General features: G+C 45.4%; 1 protein-coding gene across 1 annotated transcript in view; it reads left to right on the top strand.

The window, feature by feature from the left end:
* The window catches only part of LOC135556830 (probable phospholipid-transporting ATPase IA), a 116,596-nt gene that overhangs the window by 30,648 nt on the left and 63,784 nt on the right, over nt 1-22,164 (top strand). Inside the window, exons 6-12 of the mRNA XM_064990273.1 lie at nt 3,136-3,223; nt 3,354-3,446; nt 3,653-3,664; nt 9,543-9,627; nt 10,188-10,327; nt 15,720-15,858; nt 19,596-19,660. Of these exons, the coding sequence (XP_064846345.1) occupies nt 3,136-3,223; nt 3,354-3,446; nt 3,653-3,664; nt 9,543-9,627; nt 10,188-10,327; nt 15,720-15,858; nt 19,596-19,660 (622 nt within the window). The remainder of the gene's footprint in view (nt 1-3,135; nt 3,224-3,353; nt 3,447-3,652; nt 3,665-9,542; nt 9,628-10,187; nt 10,328-15,719; nt 15,859-19,595; nt 19,661-22,164) is intronic.

Raw genomic sequence — 22,164 nt, 5'->3', positions numbered from 1 at the left:
GGCAAAGCAGCGGGTGAGCTCCTCTATCATCTGAGGCAGGAGACGAGGAGTGCACAGGAGTTTGCTTTGGAGTTTAGGACCTTGGCTGCCGGCGCTGGATGGAGCGACAGGGCCCTGATCGACCATTACCGTTGTAGTCTACGCGAGGATGTCCGTGGGGAGCTGGCCTGTAGAGACACCACCCTCACCTTTGACCAGCTGGTGGACAAAATGCTGGCTACTCGTGGACGTCTAGATCGGGGTCTGGTTGTTCCATCCTCCCGCACCCTCTCTCCCGAACCTATGGAATTGGGAGGGATGGTGCGCAGGGAGACCGGAGGGGGTTCCCGCTCGAGCACCATTCATGGTCGCAGAGGGCACACTGCTGGTCAGTGCCGGGTAGGTTCCTCTGGGAATAGAGAAGGCAGGCAGGGCATTCTGGCATCACCCAAGGAGAGTAGGCACCATTCTCATCCAGAGCCCTCTGTTGCACTAATGTTTGTCTCGGTCTCTTCCTGATTTTTCCATGCATTCCCAGTATAAGGCGCTAGTAGATTCAGGTGCGGCTGGGAATTTCATTAAGAAAAGTTTAGCTCATAGTTTAGGAATCCTTATTGTTCCTGTGGATATGCCTTTCCCTATTCATGCCTTAGATAGTCGACCATTAGGGTCAGGGTTTATCAGGGAGGTAACCGCACCTTTGTGTATGATAACGCAGGAGGGTCACAAGGAGAAGATTAGTCTTTTCCTAATTGATTCTCCTGCATATTCTGTGGTGCTAGGCCTACCCTGGTTAGCTTGCCATAACCCCACTGTTTCTTGGCCACAGAGGGCTCTCACGGGGTGGTCGCGAGAATGCTCAGGTAGGTGTTTAGGGGTTTCCGTTGGTGCTACTACGGTGGAAAGTCCAGACCAGGTCTCCACCGTGCGCATTCCCCCCGAATATGCCGATTTGTCTCTCGCCTTTCTGTAAAAAGAAGGCGACTCAATTACCACCCCATCGACGGGGGAGTGTGCGATAGATCTCCTGGTAGACGCTGCATATCCCAAGAGTCACGTGTATCCCCTGTCGCAAGCGGAGGCTATGGAGACATATGTCTCTGAATCCCTGCATCAGGGGTTCATTCAGCCATCCATTTCACCTGTCTCTTCGAGTTTCTTTTTTGTGAAAAAAAAGGATGGCGGTTTACGCCCGTGCATTGATTATCGATGTCTTAATAAAATCACAGTGAAATATAGTTACCCGCTACCTCTGATCTATATGTCAAGGCTGAGAAATGCTTGTTCTTCCAACAATCCATCTCCTTCCTAGGGCATCGGATTTCCACTTCAGGAGTGGAGATGGAGAGCGACCGCATTACAACCGTGCGTAATTGGCCGACTCCAACCATGGTAAAGGAGTTGCAGCGTTTTTTGGGGTTTGCCAATTACTACCGGAGGTTTATCCGGGGTTTTGGTCAGGTGGCTGCTCCCATTACCTCACTGCTAAAGGGGGGCCCGGTGCGCTTGCAGTGGTCGGCTGAGGCGAACAGGGCTTTTGGGCACCTGAAGACTCTGTTTACCTCGGTGCCTGTGTTGGCTCACCCGGATCCCTCTTTGCCATTCATAGTGGAGGTGGACGCATCCGAAGCTGGGATAGGAGCAGTGCTCTCTCAGCGTTCGGGTACGCTACTGAAGCTTCGACCCCTGTGCTTTCTTTTCGAAGAAGAGCTGTTAGCTGTCGTAGAAGCCTTGAAGGTGTGGAGGCATTGGCTTGAGGGGGCTAAACACCCTTTTCTCATCTGGACTGACCACCGCAATCTGGAGTACATCCGGCAGGCGAAGAGATTGAATCCTCGCCAGGCAAGGTGGGCCATGTTTTTCACTCGTTTTGTGTTTACTGTTTCTTACAGACCAGGCTCCCAGAACGTTAAGGCAGACACATTGTCTCGGCTGTATGACACAGAGGAGCGATCCATGGATCCCACTCCCATACTCCCAGCTTCGTGTCTGGTGGCGCCTGTAGTGTGGGAGCTGGACGCGGACATTGAGCGGGCGTCACGTGCAGAGCCCTCTCCCCCTGAGTGTCCAGCTGGTCGTCTGTACGTTCCGTCTGCTGTCCGCGACCGATTGATCTATTGGGCTCACACGTCACCCTCCTCTGGTCATCCTGGGATAGGTCGGACGATGCGCTGTCTTGATGGGAGGTACTGGTGGCCCACTTTAGCTAAGGATGTGAGGATTTATGTTTCTTCCTGCTCGGTGTGCGCCCAGTGCAAGGCTCCTAGACACCTGCCCAGAGGTAAGCTACAACCTCTACCCGTTACTCAACGGCCGTGGTCGCACCTATCGGTGGATTTTTTGACTGATCTTCCACCTTCACAGGGTTACACCACGATCCTGGTCGTTGTGGATCGGTTTTCAAAGTCCTGTCATCTCCTCCCTTTGCCCGGTCTCACTACAGCCTTAAAACCGCAGAGGCCCTGTTTACACACGTTTTCCGGCACTATGGAGTGCCTGAGGATATAGTGTCTGATCGGGGGTGCCTGAGGATATAGTGTCTGATCGGGGTCCCCAGTTCACATCAAGGGTCTGGAAGGTGTTCATGGAGCGTCTGGGGATCTTGGTTAGTCTTACCCCAGGTTTTCACCCCAAGACTAATGGGCAGGTGGAGAGAGTTAACCAGGATGTGGGTAGGTTTCTGCGGTCTTATTGCCAGGATCGGCCGGGGGAGTGGGCGAAGTTCGTGCCCTGGGCAGAGATGGCTCAGAACTCGCTACGTCACTCCTCCACTAACCTTACTCCTTTTCAATGTGTATTAGGGTATCAGCCGGTTCTGGCTCCTTGGCATCAGAGCCAGACCTAGGCCCCTGCGGTGGACAATTGGTTTCGGCACGCTGAGGAAACCTGGGAGGCAGCCCACGTTCACCTTCAGCGTGCCATAAGGCGCCAGAAAATTGGCGCAGACCGTCGCCGCAGTGAGGCCCCAGTGTTCGCACCAGGGGACAGGGTCTGGCTCTCGACCCGAAACCTGCCCCTCCGCCTGCTCTGCTGGAAGCTGGGTCCGCGGTTTGTGGGGCCATTTAAAGTCCTGAGGAGAGTGAACGAGGTATGTTATAGGTTACAACTGCCCACTAATTACCGTATTAACCCCTCGTTCCATGTGTCTCTCCTCAGGCCGGTGGTGGCTGGCCCGCTCCAGAAGGCTGAAGTGCGTGATGTTCCTCCGCCTCCTCTAGACATCGAGGTGGTTCTGGCGTACTCTGTTCGATCCATTTTGGATTTGAGACGTCGGGCGAGGGGCCTTCAGTACCTCATGGACTGGGAGGGTTATGGGCCAGAGGAGAGATGCTGGGTTCAAGTGGAGGACATGTTAGATCCTTCCATGTTATCAGAATTCCACCGTCTCCATCCGGATCGCCCTGCACCTCGCCCTCCGGGTCGTCCCCAAGGCCTGTATCGACGTGCTGCTGGCCGCGCATCAGGGGGTGGGTACTGTCACGACTTCTGCCGAAGTCGTTGCCTCTCCTTGTTCGGGCGGTGCTCGGCGTTCGACGTCACTGGTCTTCTAGCCATCATTGATCCATTTTTAATTTTCCATTGGTTTTGTCTTGTCTTCCCACACACCTGTTTTCAATCCCATTCATTACCTGTTGTGTATTTAACCCTCTGTTTCCCCTCATGTCTTTTTCAGAGATTGTTTATCGTCAGTGTAGTGTTTTTGTATAGGTGCGCGACGGGGTCTTTGTACCCATATTTATTTATTATTCATTTGTCTATTTAGTGTTATGGAGCATGTTACTTGGACTTTATTAAAAGACTCCGTTTGACTCTCCTGCGCCTGACTTCCCTGCCACCTATACACATATGCCTGACACTGACATTATTTGAGTAATTCCTTTTCAGGTTCTGTTCAAATGAATCACATTTTTTCTCCAATAACTTGATTCTGTGATTCCTGGCTTTATTGAGGTGAGATGCAAAAGAAGATGTAAAGTCTCTGATAGCCATACATGTAAACCTTGGGTCCTCAACAGAGTCCTTGTTTTTTGCTACTACCAGCATCCTGTGGATGTATTTCAAGGCCTACCTTCAAACTCAGAGACTCTTTGGTTGGCATCATGGGAAAATCAAAAGATTTCAGCCAAAACCCCAGAAAAAGAATTGTAGACCTCAAGTCTGGTTCATCCTTGTGAGCAATATCCAAACTCCTGAAGGTACCATCTGTACAAACACCATGGGACCACGCAGCAGTCATACCGCTCAGGAAGAAGACGCATTTTCTCTCCTAGAGATGAACGTACTTTGGTTCAAAAAGTGCAAATCAATCCCAAAACAACTGCAAAGGACCTTGTGAAGATGCTGGAGGAAACGGGTACAAAACTATCTATATCCACAGTAAAAACGAGTCCTATATCGACATAACCTGAAAGACCACTCAGCAAGAAAGAAGCCACTGCTCCAAAACCACCATAAAGAAGCCAGACTACTGTTTGCAACTGCACATGGGGACAAAGATCGTACTTTTTGGAGAATGAAACAAAAATAGAACTGTTTGGCCATCGTTATGTTTGGAGGAAAAAGGGGGAGACTTGCAAGCCGAAGAACACCATCCCAACTGTGAAGCATGGGGGGTGGCAGCATCACGTTGTGGGGATGCTTTGCTACAGGAGGGACTGGTGCACTTACCAAAATATATGCCATCATGAGGAAGGAAAATTATGTGGATATATTGAAGTGACATCTCAAGACATCAGTCAGGAAGTTAAAGCTTGGTCGTAAATGGGTCTTCCAATGGACAATGACCCCAAGCATACTTCCAAAGTTGTGGCAAAATGGCTTAAGGACGACAAAGTCAAGGTATTGGAGTGACCATCACAAACCCTGACCTCAATCCTATAGAAAATGTGTGGGCAGAACTGAAAAAGCGTGTGCGAGAAAGGAGGCCTACAAACCTGACTCAGTTACACCAGCTCTGTCAGGAGGAATGGGCCAAATTCACCCAACGTATTGTGAGAAGCATGTGGAAGGCTACCCAAAACATTTGACCCAAGTTAAACAATTTAAAAGGCAATGCTACCAAATACTAATTGAGTGCATGTAAACTTCTGACCCACTGGGAATGTGATGAAAGAAATAAAAGCTGACATTTCACATTCTTAAAATAAAGTGGTGATCCTAACTGACCTAAAACAGGGATTAAGTATCAGGAATTGTGAAAAACTGAGTTTAAATGTATTTGGCCGAGGTGTATGTAAACTTCCAACTTCAACTGTATGTCCTTTACGTTTATGGGGGGTCAATTAAGGAAGACATCCTCTTCTGCAAACCAGGACAACAGGAGAGGATATTTTACTGGACAGCTTTGTGACATCAAATGGTCTTTGGCGGTCAAGGTGTGTTGGTATCTGTACTGATGGCGCAAAAGCCATTACTGGGAGACATAGTGGAGTGGTAACGCACGTGCAAGCAGTTGCTCCCGACGCCACTTGGGTACACTGCAGCTTCCACCGAGAGGCTCTTGCTGTCAAGGGAATGGTTGACAGCTTGAAAGATGTTTTGGACACTACATTGAAAATGGTTAACTTTGTTAAAGTAAGGCCCCTGAACTCGTGTGTATTTTCTGCACTATGCAATGATATGGGCAGCAACCATGTAACGCTTTTACAACATTCAGAAGTGCGCTGATTATCAAGGGGCCAAGGACATATTCAATGTGCGGGACAAAATTGAGGCTGAGATTAAATAGTTGGAGCTCTTCTATGTCTGCTTTAACAAGGACGACAACACAGTTCTTTCCATCATTGTTAGATTTTTTTGTGTGCAAATGAACTCAAGCTTATGGACAATGTCAAATATGATAAAGCGAAGCACCTGAGTGGGTTGAGTGTGCAATTACACAGGTAGTTTCCTGAAATGGATGATACAAACAACTGGATTCGTTATCCATTTCATGCCCTGCCTCCAGTCCACTTACCGATATCTGAATGAGAGCCTCTTGAAATTGCAACAAGCAGTTCTGTGAAAATGGAATCTAATCAGGAGCCACTTCCAGATTTCTGGATTGGGCTGCACTCAGAGTATCCTGCCTTGGCAAACCTCGCTGTTAAGACACTGATGCCCTTTGCTACCACGTACCTATGTGAGAGTGGATTCTTGGCCCTCACTAGCATGAAAACTAAATACAGGCTGTGTACACTGTACATTGTGTGTGGAAAATTATTTAAGACTGACTCTCTCCAATACAACCCAACATTGCAGAGTTATGTGCATCCTTTAAAGCACACAATTTTCTATGAACAAATAAGGTTTCATATGTAAGATGGTTAATCAAAGAGCAAAATTATTGATTATTATATTATTTGTGCTCTGGTCCTATAAGAGCTCTTTGTCGCTTACAATGATGGCAATAAACAACATTTGAGAGTGCATTGACCCTGGTGCTAGAGGGGGTACGTAGCTGGAGGTTGAATGTTTAAAGGGGTACGGGACTATAAAAACTTTGGAAAACACTGCAACAGGACAACAACCCTAAGCACACGCAGGAGTGGCTTCGGGACAAGTCTCTGAATGTCCTTGAGTGGCCCAGCCAGAGCCCTGACCGAACATCTCTGGAGAGACCTGAAAATAGCTGTGCAGCAACTCTTCTCATCCAACCTGCCAGAACTTGAGAGGATCTGCAGAGAAGAATGGGAGAAACTCCCCAAATATAGATGTGCCAAGCTTGTAGCGCCATACCCAAGAAGACTCGATGCCGTAATCTCTGCCAAAGGTGCTTCAACAAAGTACTGAGTAAAGGGTGTGAATATTTGTGATATTTCATATTTTTATTTTTTTTATTTTTATAGATTTGCACACCAACAAAAGCAAACAGTTTTTGCTTTGTTATTATGGGGTAAAATGTGTACATTGGTGAGGGGTCTGAATACTCTTGTAACGGCTTTCTACCTCCTTCTACCTCCTTCTCTGACGAAGAAGTGGAATAAGGATCAGACCAAAATGCAACGTGGTTCGTTCGATACATCTTTAATTATGACGAAACTCGAACAATACAAAACAAACGTCGAAAACCGAAACACCTGACTGGTGCAACAAACACAGAGACAGGAACAATCACCCACAAACAGTGAATCCCAGGCTACCTAAATAGGGTTCCCAATCAGAGACAACGATAATCACCTGACTGATTGAGAACCGCCTCAGGCAGCCATGGACTAATCTATACACCCCACACAACCCCAAGACGAAACACACTACAAATAAACCCATGTCACACCCTGGCCTGACTCAATAAATGAAGATAACATAAACATAGACCAGGGCGTGACAACTCTGACTGCACTGTATATTCATGAACATCTATTCATAGACATACATATACACAGAGTGTACAAAACATCTTTCCCTAATATTGAGTTGCACCCTCTTTTGACCTCAGAACAGCCTCAATTTGTCTGGGCATGGACTGCAAGGTGTCGAAAGCATTCCACAGGGATGCTGGCCCACGTTGACATCCATTAGATGGTCACCTCTCAAAACGCCTCATTTTTTGGGTGGCTAAAAACATGATTTTGTCAAACTAAACAAAGTGGATTATCCTCACAATTCCTGTAATGAACGTGTCTGCTGCCAGGCCCCTGGGCCTGTTTTATTGGGGGCTGCTGCGATGCGAACCACTCTTTCCCCTCGCCCCCAATGTGCACCAGGAGAGAGAAAAAAGGCTTCTGATTGTATAACATTTCAAAATCCAATTGTGGGAAATTCACAGCGTTGGAAGCAACTAACTGTTGTTCTCAGCTTTCTGTGGGTATATATATTTTTTTTAAATTTCATCTCTTAATATTGAGCTCAATAGCAACTATTTTACACTGAGATATTTGATATCACTTTAAGATAAAGCGCAGAAAATTCACAATTGCACAACGGCCCCCCAAAAGTGTTTAAGACATTCATTATATTTAGTGTTAGCGAGTTAATGTGTTTTGAGTTCACTTCCTCATGTGGTGAATTAGCCCACAAATAAATGTACCCATGCTATTAGTACACATAAAGATGTAGGCAAATTCATCTCTATTGAAAATTCTGGAGCCCTATTTTAACAGTAAAATATATTGTTACGAATCCCTTTTGACCCGACAGTCTAGGGGAGATGGTAACGAGACCCGTAACATAGCTCATGCAATTCATAATATAGTGAAAAAGTGAGAGCAAAATAACCACAGACAACTAAATTACCGTCAAACACATGGTTTATTGGAAAACACACGGTAATGGGGGGAGCAGGAAAAGGGGCTGAGCTGGACCCAAGGAAAGAAACAATAAGCATCCAAAACACCCCTAAGCTAGACTGGCCTATTCTAACAACCGCTAACTAACTAACCAAAAACACAGTGGGTGGTCCGCCCAGTTCTAACTAGTGTTTTTAACAAAGTTTACCTACGGGTAGTGTATGCCCATGGGCGACTTGTCTTGGTTCCCCCTTTTCCCATCAGCAAACAAACACCATAACCAAAAACAATACTCACAGGTGAGGACAAAGTGATATGGAGGTGCTCAAACAAAAGATAGCTCAATACATAAAGAGAGAGTGACACAGAGAGACCTACAAACATGGCATTTACAGAAAGATTGAGCTCTAGAGCAAACAACTGACAGGGTTTTTAAACCAAGGGAAAGGAACTGTGATTGGGTAGGAAACAGGAGGAGGTGTGTCTTCAGATTGATGATTGATTGGGGAGTGATGATTTTCACCTGTGAGGGGAGAAGGAGAGAAAAGAACACAGGATACCTGTATCCGTAACAATATCAACAATACCCTATTGTCAAACCACAATTCATGACTATCACTAGTTTAGGTTGCACATCAAAATATCTTGAATCATGCATTCCTGCTTTCTTGAATAGCCTATAATATCAGTAGTCTATAACACAGTCTAATGCACTGCGAATGGCTTCATTCCACATGGTTTCTATTATGTGATGCTGAGGGAGGAAATTGGTGTGACAAAATCATGTGCTGCCACCAACTGAAAATGTGAGTGGCACCGGTGCCACCAGGGGAAAATGTTTGTCTGGAACCCTGTCAAGGGTATAATGTGTTCTTCTGCCAATTTGGCTGTTTGGAAGAGAATCTTGTGATAAGATGTTTTGCAGAGAAACTTGTTGGTAGGACCAGGCTATGTATGTTTGTGCAGTGATTTATGTTTACTATAGGTTAATGAGGCAGTCAAAATGTGATGGGACTAAAATGAAAGGGCATTTAGTTGACTAAAATGGCCCACTATTTTCATCATTTTGACAATAACTACACAAAATCTTTATTCTAAAGACAAACATGTGAAAGTACAACCTTTTCTCTACGCCCCGTGGCAAGGTGTGCCAAAAGGCAAGGCTCTGACTGCATGCGTGGGTATGGATATGGTGCACAGATTATTTTGTGGCTCCCATCCCCAACAAAGTTGCCCATCCCAAACGTACATCACTGGTGTTTGGTATCTAGTGATTTTACATGGTGGTTTGTTTACATGGCAGTTATTTGCTGGCTGTCCAGACAGTATATGTAATGATTGTGCTGTTTCCAACAGGACACGGTGGTCTACGACCGTCTGGCCGACAGTTCCAGGTATAAAGAGATCACTCTTAAACACCTGGAGCAGTTTGCCACCGAGGGTGAGTGAGGGAACAGCTCCCCCTGTCTACCTAACACACATAGGACCTATTAAAAAAAGTTGAGAAAGGCAAACTTCCTTCCTTTTTCCTTGAGGTAAGCACAGATCTGTAAGTGATTGGATAGGTTTAATCAATGTCACTACCCCTTTACTTTCACTAATCCACTCGATTATTTGATTACTTCAAGGATGGAAGGAAGGAAGAATGTGTTTATTAGATTGCATTGCTTTACCTCTATAAATATACTACCTTCTTGTAAGAGGTTGGCAGAATTGCATTAAACATTTCCCCTGTGGAAAAAATCTGCATGTTTCTAGTTTCTGCAGCTTATAAACCACATTTTTTAAATTATTTAATTGAAGAGAAATGCAAAGTAATGGCATGTGTTGCCATAAGCGGACACCTGTTGTGTAATTATTAGGTTATGTAAGCCTTCTGGGTTTACTCGGGTGAGTTGAGAAGTGACGGTTATTGTGTAGATAGAGGAAGAGGGTGGATAGGGGTTAGTATGGGGTTAGATGGGGACTGATGTGGTGTGTTGTCTGTCCATTATGTCTCAGAGCTGCGTACTCTATGCTTTGCTGTGGCTGAGATCAGCGAATCATCCTATCAGCAGTGGCTGGAGGTGTTCCACGGTGCCGCCAGCGCCCTGCAGAACCGAGCCCCCGAACTGGAGGAGAGCTATGAGCTTATTGAGAAGGTCAGTCTCACACACACATGCCCGTTCGCCCTCGCACAGACACACACACACACACCACATCAGTCCCCATCTAACCCCATACTAACCCCTATCCACCAATCGCCATCTTCCCCTATCTCCACAATAATCCTGTAGGTCTCCACCACCAGGTAAAAGATTAGCACAGATTTCTTCACATTTTCAACCCTATGTGAATCAAAGTTGAGACAAGCAGTTTCTTAACTTTAATGTTAAAATATCTAGTGTTACGATATAAAATTTCAATTTGTTCGCCATTTTAGAAAGGATTTTAGCAGCAATCAGGTCTCCAGAAAGGGATTGATCTTGGGACACACCAAGATACACTCGTTTTAGATTCAATCTCCTTGCCTGCACAGTTTACCGTTATCTTGTCTACCCTACAAACAAAATCAATTTATTTTTTCCCAAATGCAGTGACAATTTGTTGTCAGACAACCAATCTCTAACAAAATGTAATTCCTTACTCAGGGACTCTATGTAAACTGTATCGTTCCCTGATACCAGTATGGCTGAATCATATCAGCTAAGAGATTCCAATGATGAGCGATCAGCTCTGCAAACAAGATAAATACTGCCTGCTTCGTTCACCCTAAGGACACCAACCCCTCACACAAGGCATCCATTTTAAAACTCTCCACCCATTCCATTGAGTGGTTGGCTGAACACAAATCAGTAGAACCGATTTCAGACATTCAACTTGATTAAAGGTCCAACGTTTTAGAAATCGAGGCACACTTAACCAGTATGTCTACCACAGAATTTTGCAGCGATACGCCATCCCATTTGGTTTGCGCTTAGTGGGACTATAATTTGTTTTTGAACAGGACAATGACCCAAAACACACCTCCAGGCTGTGTAAGGGCTATTTCACCATGAAGCAGAGTGATGGAGTGCTGCATCAGATGACCTGGCCTCCACAATCACCCGACGATGGTTTGGGATGAGTTGGACCGCAGAGTGAAGGGAAAGTAGCCAACAAGTGCTCAGCATATGTGTGAACTCCTTCAAGACTGTTGGAAAAGCATTCCAGGTGAAGCTGGTTGAGAGAATGCAAAGAGTGTGCAAAGCTGTCATCAAGACAAAGGGTGGCTATTTGTGTTAGTGTTTTGTCATAGTTTTGATGTCTTCACTATTATTCTACAATGTAGAAAATAGTAGAAAGAAAGAAAAAACATTTAATGAGTAGGTGTGTCCAAAATTTTGACCGGTACTGTATATAAAACACAGGAAAATAAAGTTTTTGACTACACTGGAACTTTAATGTGGCAGGTGTGATTGCCATAGGGGGAGTAGAACAGATGGAGGGGGAGCAGCAGGAGAAAGAATGTCCATAGCGGGAGTAGCAAGAGAGAGTTGAGACAGTAGGAGGGAGTAGCGGAGGGAATGTCCATAGGAGAGGAGTAGCAGGGTGGAGGGGGGTTCAGGTAGCTGACTAGTGGTGGCTATTCAGCAGCTTGATGGTCTGAGGGTAGAAACTATTGGCCAGTCATTCAGTTTTTGCCATGATGCTCCTGTACTGTTCGGGTGCATGTACAGCGGCAAGAAAAAGTATGTGAACCCTTTGGAATTACCCGAACATAAATTGGTCATAAAATGTAATCTGATCTTCATCTAAGTCACAACAATAGACAAACACAGTAACAATAACAATAACACACAAACAATTATACGTTTTCATGTCTTTATTGAACACACTGTGTAAATATTCACAGTGCAGGGTGGGGAAAGTATGTGAACCCTTGGTTTTGATAACTGGTTGACCCTCCTTTGGCAGTAGGGTCAACCAGTTATCTCAATCGGATTGAGGTTGGGACTCTAGAACACATATTTTTTTCTGTTGAAGCCATTCTGTTGTTGATTTCCTTCTGTGTTTTGGGTCTTTGTCCTGTTGCATCACCCAACTTCTGTTGAGCTTCAATTGGTGGACAGATAGCCTATCATTCTCCTGCAAAACGTCTTGATAAACTTAGGAATTCATTTTTTCCTTCGATGATAGCAAGCTGTCCAGGGCCTGAGGCAGCAAAATAACTCCAAACCATGATGCTCCCTTCACCATACTTTGCAGTTGGGAGGAGGTTTTGATGTTGGTGTGCTGTGCCTTTTTTTCTCCACACATAGTGTTGTGTGTTCCTTCCAAACAACTCAACTTTAGTTTCATCTGTCCACAGAATATTTTGTCAGTACCGATGTGGAACATCCAGATGCTCTTTTGCAGACTTCAGACGTGGAACAATGTTTTTTTTTGGACAGCAGTGGCTTCTTCTCTGGTGTCCTCACATGAATACCATTCTTGTTTAGTGTTTCACATAATATAGACTAATCAACAGAGATGTTAGCATGTTTCAGAGATTTCTTTGTCTTTAGCTGACACTCTAAGATTCTTCCTCATTGAGCATTCTGCACTGTGCTCTTGCAGTCATCTTTGCAGACCAGCCATTCCCAGGGAGAGTAGCAACAGTGCTGAACTTTCTCCATTTATAGACAATTTGTCTTACTGTGGACTGATGATCATCAAGGCTTTTAGAGATACTTTTGTAACCCTTTCTAGCTTTATGCAAGTCAACAATTCTTAATCTTAGGTCTTCTGAGAGCTCTTTTGTTCGAGGTATGGTTCACATCAGGCAATGCTTCTTGTGAAATAGCAAACTCAAATTGTGTGAGTGTTTTTTATAGGCCAGGGCAGCTCTAACCAACATCTCCAATCTGTGTGTTATTAGTTTAAGCAGACTGTGTTTGTCTGTTGTTGTGACTTAGATGAAGATCAGATCTAATTTGATTACCAATTTATGCAGAAACCTGATAATTCCACTGGGTTCACATACCTTTTCTTGCCACTGTATCACCCTCTGAAGAGCCATGTGGTCCGCGGCGGTGGAGTTGCCGCGGACCACATGGCAACATGCAGCCCGATAGTATGCTCACGATGGTGCTCCTGTAGAACACTGTAAGGGCCCTCATGGACAGGCCAAATTTCTTCAGCATCCTGAGGTTGAAGAGTCGCTGTCGTGCCTTCTTCGCTACTGGGTACATGTGGTTAGACCATTTCAACTTCTCTGAGATGTGTGCACCAAGGAATTTGAAGTTATCGACTGTCTCCACGGTGGCCCCGTTGATGAGGATGGGAGCGTGTCCAGCCTGGTTCCTCCTGAAGTCCACAATCAACTCCTTTGTTTTGCTAACGTTGAGGGAAGCGTTGTTTACCTGCCACAGAGCTGTCAGAGTGACCAGAAAATAGTGCTTTATATAGGGGCCCAGCCATGGAATCTGAATGGGTTTGGATGGTTTGATGCAGTGTATACTATGGAACTATGGTTTGAGTGTATGGGGGCAGGTTGGGTTGGCCTAGTACCAGAAAGCAACAAACAGTTCCTCTGTGAAAACCAGTGATCTGGAAGTGCTAGTCAAACACAGGCGGCCACACTAGTAAATCAAGTGCTGGGCTCCACTGCTGCCAGACCTTCAGCTCTGCCCAAAACAAAATACTAAAATCACTGTATTAACACAAATGTTCTGAGAGGAGGGTGCAGGGATGTTATAAGTCCACTAGGTGGCAGTCTGAGAGAAGGGTCATGTCCCATAATTCCCTCCTTCTTCCTGAAGTGTGCACTTGCTCACTTCTTCCCACGCCAAAAAGCATTGGATTGGTGGAGGAATGGGCTAATGGCAGTTTCCACCATATTTCTTATACCAGTCATTTCCTTTCAAATCAGTGAAGGGAAGTGAACACGTGGATACTTCAGGTGAAATAGAAAATTGGGATGTAGCTATGGTCGAAGCGTTTAGGAACTGTGACCTCAACATGTACTTTTAGAGCAGATCAAAAGGAAAGCACACCACCACATTACTCTCTTTGCAGAACACTCTTGACAAGCTACTCTCGAACAGCTACTACTTGGTCGTCATTGAAATAAGTTATGCACAAACACACCTTGTGGGGTGGCAGGTAGCCTAGTGGTTAGAGCGTTGGGCCAGTAACCGAAAGGTTGCTAGATTGAATCCCTGAGCTGGGCAGTTAACCCACTGTTCCTAGGCTGACATTGTAAATGAGAATGTGTTCTTAACTGACTTGTCTAGTTAAATAAAATTAAAAATAAAACCTTATGCCTGTTCATTTATTTTGTAAATGTTCGGGTGAATTTTCAGGAGTTGTCTTGATTGAAACCTATTTGCATTCTTGGGTTCAAATAGGCCTACTGTTTGAAATCTTGCTTTAGCCCGGCCGGAATGCCTGCAACATTGTATCAACGTTAAGACAATATAGCTGTGAAGTTGTCACAACATTATTTAACACATCCCTCCCCTCTCCGTGGGGTTTCATATGGCTAGTGGGTTACAGATATACTGCACCTTGGCCTAGATCACAAAAAGCACCGGGGCCTCTCAGTTCCCCCAGGCCCTTTACTAGCAGATACATCTAGCTTACATCAGCTGATATCTCAAAGTGCTGTACAGAAACCCAGGCTAGAAGAAACCTAGAGAGGAACCAGGCTATGAGGGGTGGCCAGGCCTCTTCTGGCTGTGCTGGATGGAGATTATAACAGAACATGGCCAAGATGTTCAAATGTTCGTAGGTGACCAGCAGGGTCAAATAATAATAATCACAGTGGATGTCGAGGGTGCAGCAAGTCAGCACCTCAGGTGTAAATGTCAGTTGGATTTTCATAGTGGATCATTCAGAGTATTTCTACTGCTCCTGCTGTCTCTAGAGAGATGAAAACAGCAGGTCTGGGACAGGTAGCACGTCCGTTGAACAGGTCAGGATTCCATAGCCGCAGGCATAACAGTGGAAACTGGAGCAGCAGCACGGCCAGGTGGACTGGGGACAGCAAGGAGTCATCAGGCCAGATAGTCCAGAGGCATGGTCCTAGGGCTCAGGTCCTCCGAGAGAGAGAGAAAGAAAGAAAAAAAGAGAGAAAGAGAGAATTAGAGAGAGCATACTTAAATTCACACAGTTCACCGGATAAGACAGGAGAAATACTCCAGATATAACAGACTGGCCCTAGCCCCTGACACATAAAACTACTGCAGCATAAATACTGGAGGCTGAGACAGGAGTGGTCGGGATAACACTTCCCAAAGTCCCTCGCCCGTGACGCCCCCCCTCCCCCTCTCTCTCACAACCACTGTGCTGTGACTACAACTGCCCCCTAAGTTTCCCCCCTATTCCTGCCCCCCTCACCCTAACCCCAAATACCCTAATCCGTTCCCCAGCTTTGGGGGGGGTAGAAAAACAAGCGCAGCAGACTCAAGTGAAAAACAGGGAGTAAAAGAATGAGTGACACAGTCTGACCCCTCACATGACGTTGTAAAGCCCCTTCTCTTGTTAGATTTTCTCCTTATTATTACCACATTTTTTTCTCTTCCTCTATAGAACTTGCATCTTCTCGGGGCCACGGCCATCGAGGACAAGCTTCAAGACAAGGTGCCTCAGACTATTGACACCCTGATGAAGGCCGACATCAAGATCTCGATCTTGACTGGGGACAAGCAGGAGATGGCCGTCAACATTGGTAAGATCAAATCAAATCAAATGTACTTATATAGCCCTTCGTACATCAGCTGATATCTCAAAGTGCTGTACAGAAACCCAGCCTAAAACCTCAAACAGCAAGCAATGCAGGTGTTAAAACACGTGCCCGGGAGACTGGACAAATAGTCGAAGTGGACCATAAGAAAGAGATCTGACCAGAAAATATTAAAATAACATAAAAATGACGTCCTTCCCTCACATTGTGAAATAAAACATCTATACCTGATTGTAATCTGGGTATGTGATGTCTCTACTGCCAGAAAGACATTTGAGATGATTTCTTTGGCACATCGTAGATAGTTAAGCAGTGTTGTAGCAACCACAAAAGTAAATAAAAATCATACCGTGGGTATTTCAAAATATATACGGTATTCTACCCAAGCCTGTTTTCTCCCTCCTCCTCCTCTTCCTCTGCCTGAAAATAAAACACCCTCTGTCTAGGTTGGTGGTACACCTTTTGTGGGGAAGGGGGCTGTCGAACTAGACTCTGTCCCGTTCTCCGTGTTCTTCTGTTCCCAGCCTGATTGTGCCAGCCGATGCCGTGAAAAGGCAACGCAAACACTGGCCTACCCTAACAACCCACTCTCTCCTCAACTACACCCTAACCTCACCATGCCCAGATTAAATTGAGTGCCACCCCCACCTTCCCCCTAAAGTCCGCTGCCCCGGCAGCAACTTTTTACCCCTTTTTTTATCCCTAATTTTGTGATATCCAATTGGATATCGCTGCATCGCTGTACGGACTCGAAGGTTGAGAGCCATGTGTCCTCCGAAACACGACCCTGCCAAGCCGCACTGCTTTTTAACACACTGCTCACTTAACCCGGAAACCAGCTGCACCAATGTGTCGGAGGAAACACCGTACAGCTGGTGACCGGAGTCAGCTTGCAGGCGCCTGGTCCACCAGAAGGAGTCGCTAGAGCGCGATGGTACAAGGAAACCCCGGCCGGCCAAACCCTCCCATAACCTGGATGACGCTGTGCCAATTGTGCGCCACCTCATGGGTCTCCCGGGCACGGCCGGCTGCCTGGGATCAAACTCGGGACTGTAGTGACGCCTCAAGCACTGCGATGTAGTGACTTAGACCGTTGCGCCACTTGGGAGGCCTCCCAGCGACCATTTTGAGGAGCCACTATGACATATTGTGCAGCTTTAATTACCTCCCCCAAAGCAACAAACCTCTGGGGTTGCCATGTGTCACAGGTGTCACGCCATACGTATTCCTCAACTCCTTGGAGATCTTTGTTGTTTAGTTCCGCCAGGCCCCAAAACACTGAGAGGAATTGACTTTATCTTTTGAATAAAAAGAGTAGTTTGGTTAGAGTGAACTGAGCCTTTAAGATAAACACATTAAGCAAGGGGACTGTGGCAGGGGTCGCCAGGGGGGTGCAGAGGTGGGTGGGGCATTTTCTACACGCTGGCTTATTTTAAGTTTGCGCATTAACACGTAAGAAAACAATCCACCAGGTCCAGACCTGTTTGGTATTGATTTGAGCCTCTGGAGGTGAAACCTACACGCTCCTCATCCCGACCCCCATCTCGCTCTGTGTGTGTGTGTGTGTGTGTGTGTGTGTGTGTGTGTGTGTGTGTGTGTGTGTGTGTGTGTGTGTGTGTGTGTGTGTGTGTGTGTGTGTGTGTGTGTGTGTGTGTGTGTGTGTGTGTGTGTGTGTGTGATTCTCTCAGACACAGTCCCACCCAAACACTCACGTATACATGCAGATCTAGGTGTTATGGTAAGCCCTCAAATTGCAACAGGAGTCATTTCCAAGCTTGACGAAGCACACAGATGTTCCACTCTGATATTGCCGCTCACTAGGGAGCCATGTTTAACTAACAAATGTCGAACTGCCACCTTAAAACAGAAAACAGACATGTAAACCCGGAGAATTTACATGTTTGTTGTCTTTTTCATCCCATTGGTACTTAAGCTAATAACATCAAAGTAAACAGAGAACTCAATTTCTGGAGGAAGTACATATAACCTATTACTTCTCCTACATTTGCTCTTTTGTATTAAAGTTTATTTTGAAAAGATATAATCATAATACAGTGTTTTCGGAAAGTATTCACACCCCTTGACCTTTTCCATATTTTGTTACATTACAGCCTTAATCTAAAATGGATTAAATAATTTTTTCCCCTCATCAATCTACACACAATACCCCATAATGACAAAGCAGAAACAGGTTTTTAGAAATGTTTGCAAATGTATTAATAATAAACTGATTTTACATTTACATAAGTATCCAGACCCCTTTACTCAGTACTTTGTTAAAGCACCTTTGGCAGTGATTACAGCCTAGAGTTTTCTTGGGTATGAGCTTGGCACACCTGTATTTGGGAAGTTCTCCCATTCTTCTCTGCAGATCCTCTCAAGCTCTGTCAGGTTGGATGGGGAGCATTGCTGCACAGCTATTTTCAGGTCTCTCCAGAGATGATCGGTCAGCTTTCTAGTCTGGGCTCTGGCTGGGCCACACAAGGACATTAAGAGACTTGTCCCGAAGAGACTGTATGCTCAGGGTCATTGTCCTGTTGGAAGGTGAACCTTCACCCCAGTCTGACGTCATGAGCGCTCTGGAGCAGGTTTTCATCAAGGATCTCTCTGTACTTTGCTCTGTTCATCTTTGCCTCAATCCTGACTAGTCTCCCAGTCTCTGCCACTGAAAAACATCCCCACAGCATGATGCTGCCACCACCATGTTTCATCATAGGAATGGTGCCAGGTTTCCTCCAGACGTGACTCTTGGCATTCAGGCCAAAGAGTTCAATCTTGATTTCATCAGACTGGAGAATCTTGTTTTTAGATCTTTAGGTGCCTTTAGTTGCCTTTTTGGCAAACTCCAAGCGGGCTGTCATGTGCCTTTTACTGAGCATCTTTCCGTCTGGCCACTCTACCATGAAGGCCTGATTGGTGGAGTGCTGCAGAGATGGTTGTCCTTCTGGAAAGTTCTCCCACCTCCACAGAGGAACTCTAGAGCTCTGTCAGAGTGACCATCGGGTTCTTGGTCACCTCCCTGACCAAGGCCCTTCTCTCCCGAATGCTCATTTTAGCAGGGCGGCCAGCTTTGGTGGTTCCAAACTTCTTCCATTTAAGAATGATGGAGGCCACTGTGTTCTCGGGAACCTTCAATGCTACAGACATTTTTTGGTATCCTTCTCCAGATCTGTGCCTTGACACAATCCTGTCTCGGATCTCTACAGACAATTCTTTCGACCTCATGGCTTTATTTTTTCTCTGACATGCACTGTGAACTGTGGGACCTTATATAGACAGGTGTGTGCCTTTCCAAATCATTTCCAATCAATTGAATTTACCAAATCAAGTTGTAGAAACATCTCAAGGATGATCAATGGAAACAGGATGCACTTTCGAGTCTCATAGTAAAGGGTCTGAATACTTATGTAACTAAGGTATTTCTGTTTTTTATTTGTAATACATTTGCAAACATTTTGAAAAACCTGTTTTCACTTTGTCATTATGGGGTTTTGAGTGTAGATTGCTGAGGATTTCTTTTGTTTTTATCCATTTTAGATGAAGGCTGTAACAAAACAAAATGTGGAAAAGGTCAAGGGGTCTGAATACTTTCCAAAGCCGCTGCATATAATGCATGATGGCATGAACAATCTTTTTCTTCAGTACTTTAGTATGTTTGATGTTTGATGTTTGCACAATATGACATTGCAGCTCATCTCTTGTTTTCACTTGTCTCTCTCCAGGATACTCCTGCAAACTTCTGACCAAGAACATGGGCATGCTGGTGATGAACGAAGACACACTTGACGTGAGTACAGCAGACTGAGGATCTGTTATCAATCTACATTATTATTATTATATCATTGGACAGGGGATGTGCTATAGTAGCTGCGTAGGTCTACAGTGTGCACAGGGCCATATGCATTTGTGCACACTGTAGCAAACCGCAGCAAAACTAGTGTCTTATCGGACAAGTTCAGGTAGTCCCTCTGCGTTTAGGTCAGTTTTCTTCCATTTGGTAGTGAATACAACCCTATAATACAGTCCCATATTACCCTTAAAAGTTATTTTGCTAAACTGTTTTCATGGAAATTTAGTTATTTTCAGATAGTTAGTGTTAATGCTGTCAATCTGCATAATCCAAATTGCAACGCTCCCTCTCAACCCCAATTATAATCATAATCCATCCCTGTGTGTGAAACAAAAACACCAATCTGGTTTGGCTTGTCGCCTGGAGCCCGCTCAGAATGTAAAAAACACAGTCTTTGTGCCAAAGGTTGGTAAGTCACCACAACAATTGCCTTGACCGACAATGTAATCCCACTTAAAACAGGGCTCAGTGCATCCCCCCATCAGCTAGTGCTTTTGATGACTATTAGCCACGTATCCTGAAAACTCAGATCAAGGGAGTATAAATGACGGCTTCAGAAGGTTGTATTAGTGCAGAGTTCGGTTCATGCCTGGCTCTTGGGGCCTATGTTCAGCGTGTTGTCAGACAAACTCTGACAAACCACAAATATGATCTTGCATGTTGCTAAACCAACTACCGTCATAGTCGGGGACGTTGAACTTGGCTTTACTGTTGCTTTCTTTGTTCCTTAGTCTTTTTCTTCCTCTTTGTCTTTGGATTCTATTTCTCTTCTGTAACAACCCACTCTGTTGTGTAAGTTGCCTCTAGTGACCACAGTGCAGATGCCTCTATGTCAAACCCATAGTTGAAGAGATGTCTCTATCCAGAGTGAAGTGAACCCCGGCTAGTCACAGGGCCAGGGGCGAGGTTGGGGGCTCTGACTGTGCCTAGTGGGATGGTTGGTGAGGGGGATGTCTTTCCGCACATAACCAGAGCCCAGCATGCCTTCTTTTGCATGATGTAGAAAACTCAACAGAAGGAGGCCCAGGTGGGCCTCTAGCCGAAATCCTTTTAACCCCCTTTAACAGCAGAGCAGTAGAGGGGAGAAAGGTAAGCATGCCCCTGCAGGGATAGTCTTGTCTGTTGTCGTGGGGGAAGGACAGGACGAAAAGAAACCACTGCTGCACTCCTCCAGGAGAGGAAGCGAGGGAACAGAGCCGTGGACAGAGGAACCACTCACTGTGTGTGTCGGCGCAGGAGGGAGGGATGAAGGGAGGGAATGTAGGAAGGGAGGAGGGGATACAGCGATGACGGACGGCCTTCACTCTGTCAACCCGGCCAGGTTAGTATGATAAATTAAGTGGTAGAGAAAAGAGGACGGCCCTTTGAAATGTCAGCTCCCATTCTCCTGTGGCTCAAGAGATGCTCATATAAGGTTGTTTGTAAAACATGGAGGAATTATGGAGGAATTCTCTCCCCCCATCCTTCCATTCGGGCTCAATGAACAGAGGTCCTGCTAATTGTGCTGCTGGGAATTGGAGTTGCTCTTATGTTGCCCCTGAGAGTAATTGGAGCGCGTCTTCCTCCCCTTTTCCATGTTTAGAAACAGTTATCAAAGAGATGGGGACGTGTTCGGCGGCTTGAATCTCTTCAGTGCTAAATCTTCCAACCCCTCGAGACCTGAAGTGAAATGTGCTATTCAGGAAGTAGTAAAGAAGGATCCATTAGCTGAATTTTCAAGTTCATCTCAGTGACTGAGATAGTCAAAGAGAGTGAACACGGTGTGAAGGAGCCTAGGGTTGTGCTCACAGCTATCAGGGTTTCCATTAGCTGGTAATTGGCTGCTTTTGGCTGATAAAATAAATGAAAAGCCGGTAAGTAAAATTATAGCCAGCTGAATTGTCCGGGGAGAAAGCGAGAGAGGAGGATTTGCCTAGGCTACTGTTTATTGCAAAGATGAACGCCTTTTTCATTTAAGTAAAATGGAAGTTACACTGAACAAAAATATAAACGCAACATGTAAAGTGTTAATTCCTTGTTTTTCATGAGCTGAAATAAAAGATCCTAGAAATGTTCCATATGCATAAAAAACATATTTCTCTAAAATTGTGTACTCCAATTTGTTTACATCCTTGTTAGTGAGCATTTCTCCTTGGTCAAGATAATCCATCCACCTGACAGGTGTGGCATATCAAGAAACAGATTAAATAGCATGATCATTACACAGGTGCACCTTGTACTGGGGACAATAAAAGGCACTCTGAAATGTGCAGTTTTGTCACACAACACAATGCCACAGATGTGTCAAGTTTTGAGGGAGCGTACAATTGGCATGCTGACTGCAGGAATGTCCACCAGAGTTGTTGTAAGAGAATTGAATGTTCATTTCTCTACCATAAGCCGTCTCCAACGTCGTTTTAGAGAATTTGGCAGTAAATTCAACTGGCCTCACAACCGCAGAC

Source organism: Oncorhynchus masou, chromosome 15, assembly GCF_036934945.1.
Source record: "Oncorhynchus masou masou isolate Uvic2021 chromosome 15, UVic_Omas_1.1, whole genome shotgun sequence".
Classification (NCBI taxonomy): domain Eukaryota; kingdom Metazoa; phylum Chordata; class Actinopteri; order Salmoniformes; family Salmonidae; genus Oncorhynchus; species Oncorhynchus masou.
This window is presented reverse-complemented; position numbering and strand designations above follow the sequence as displayed.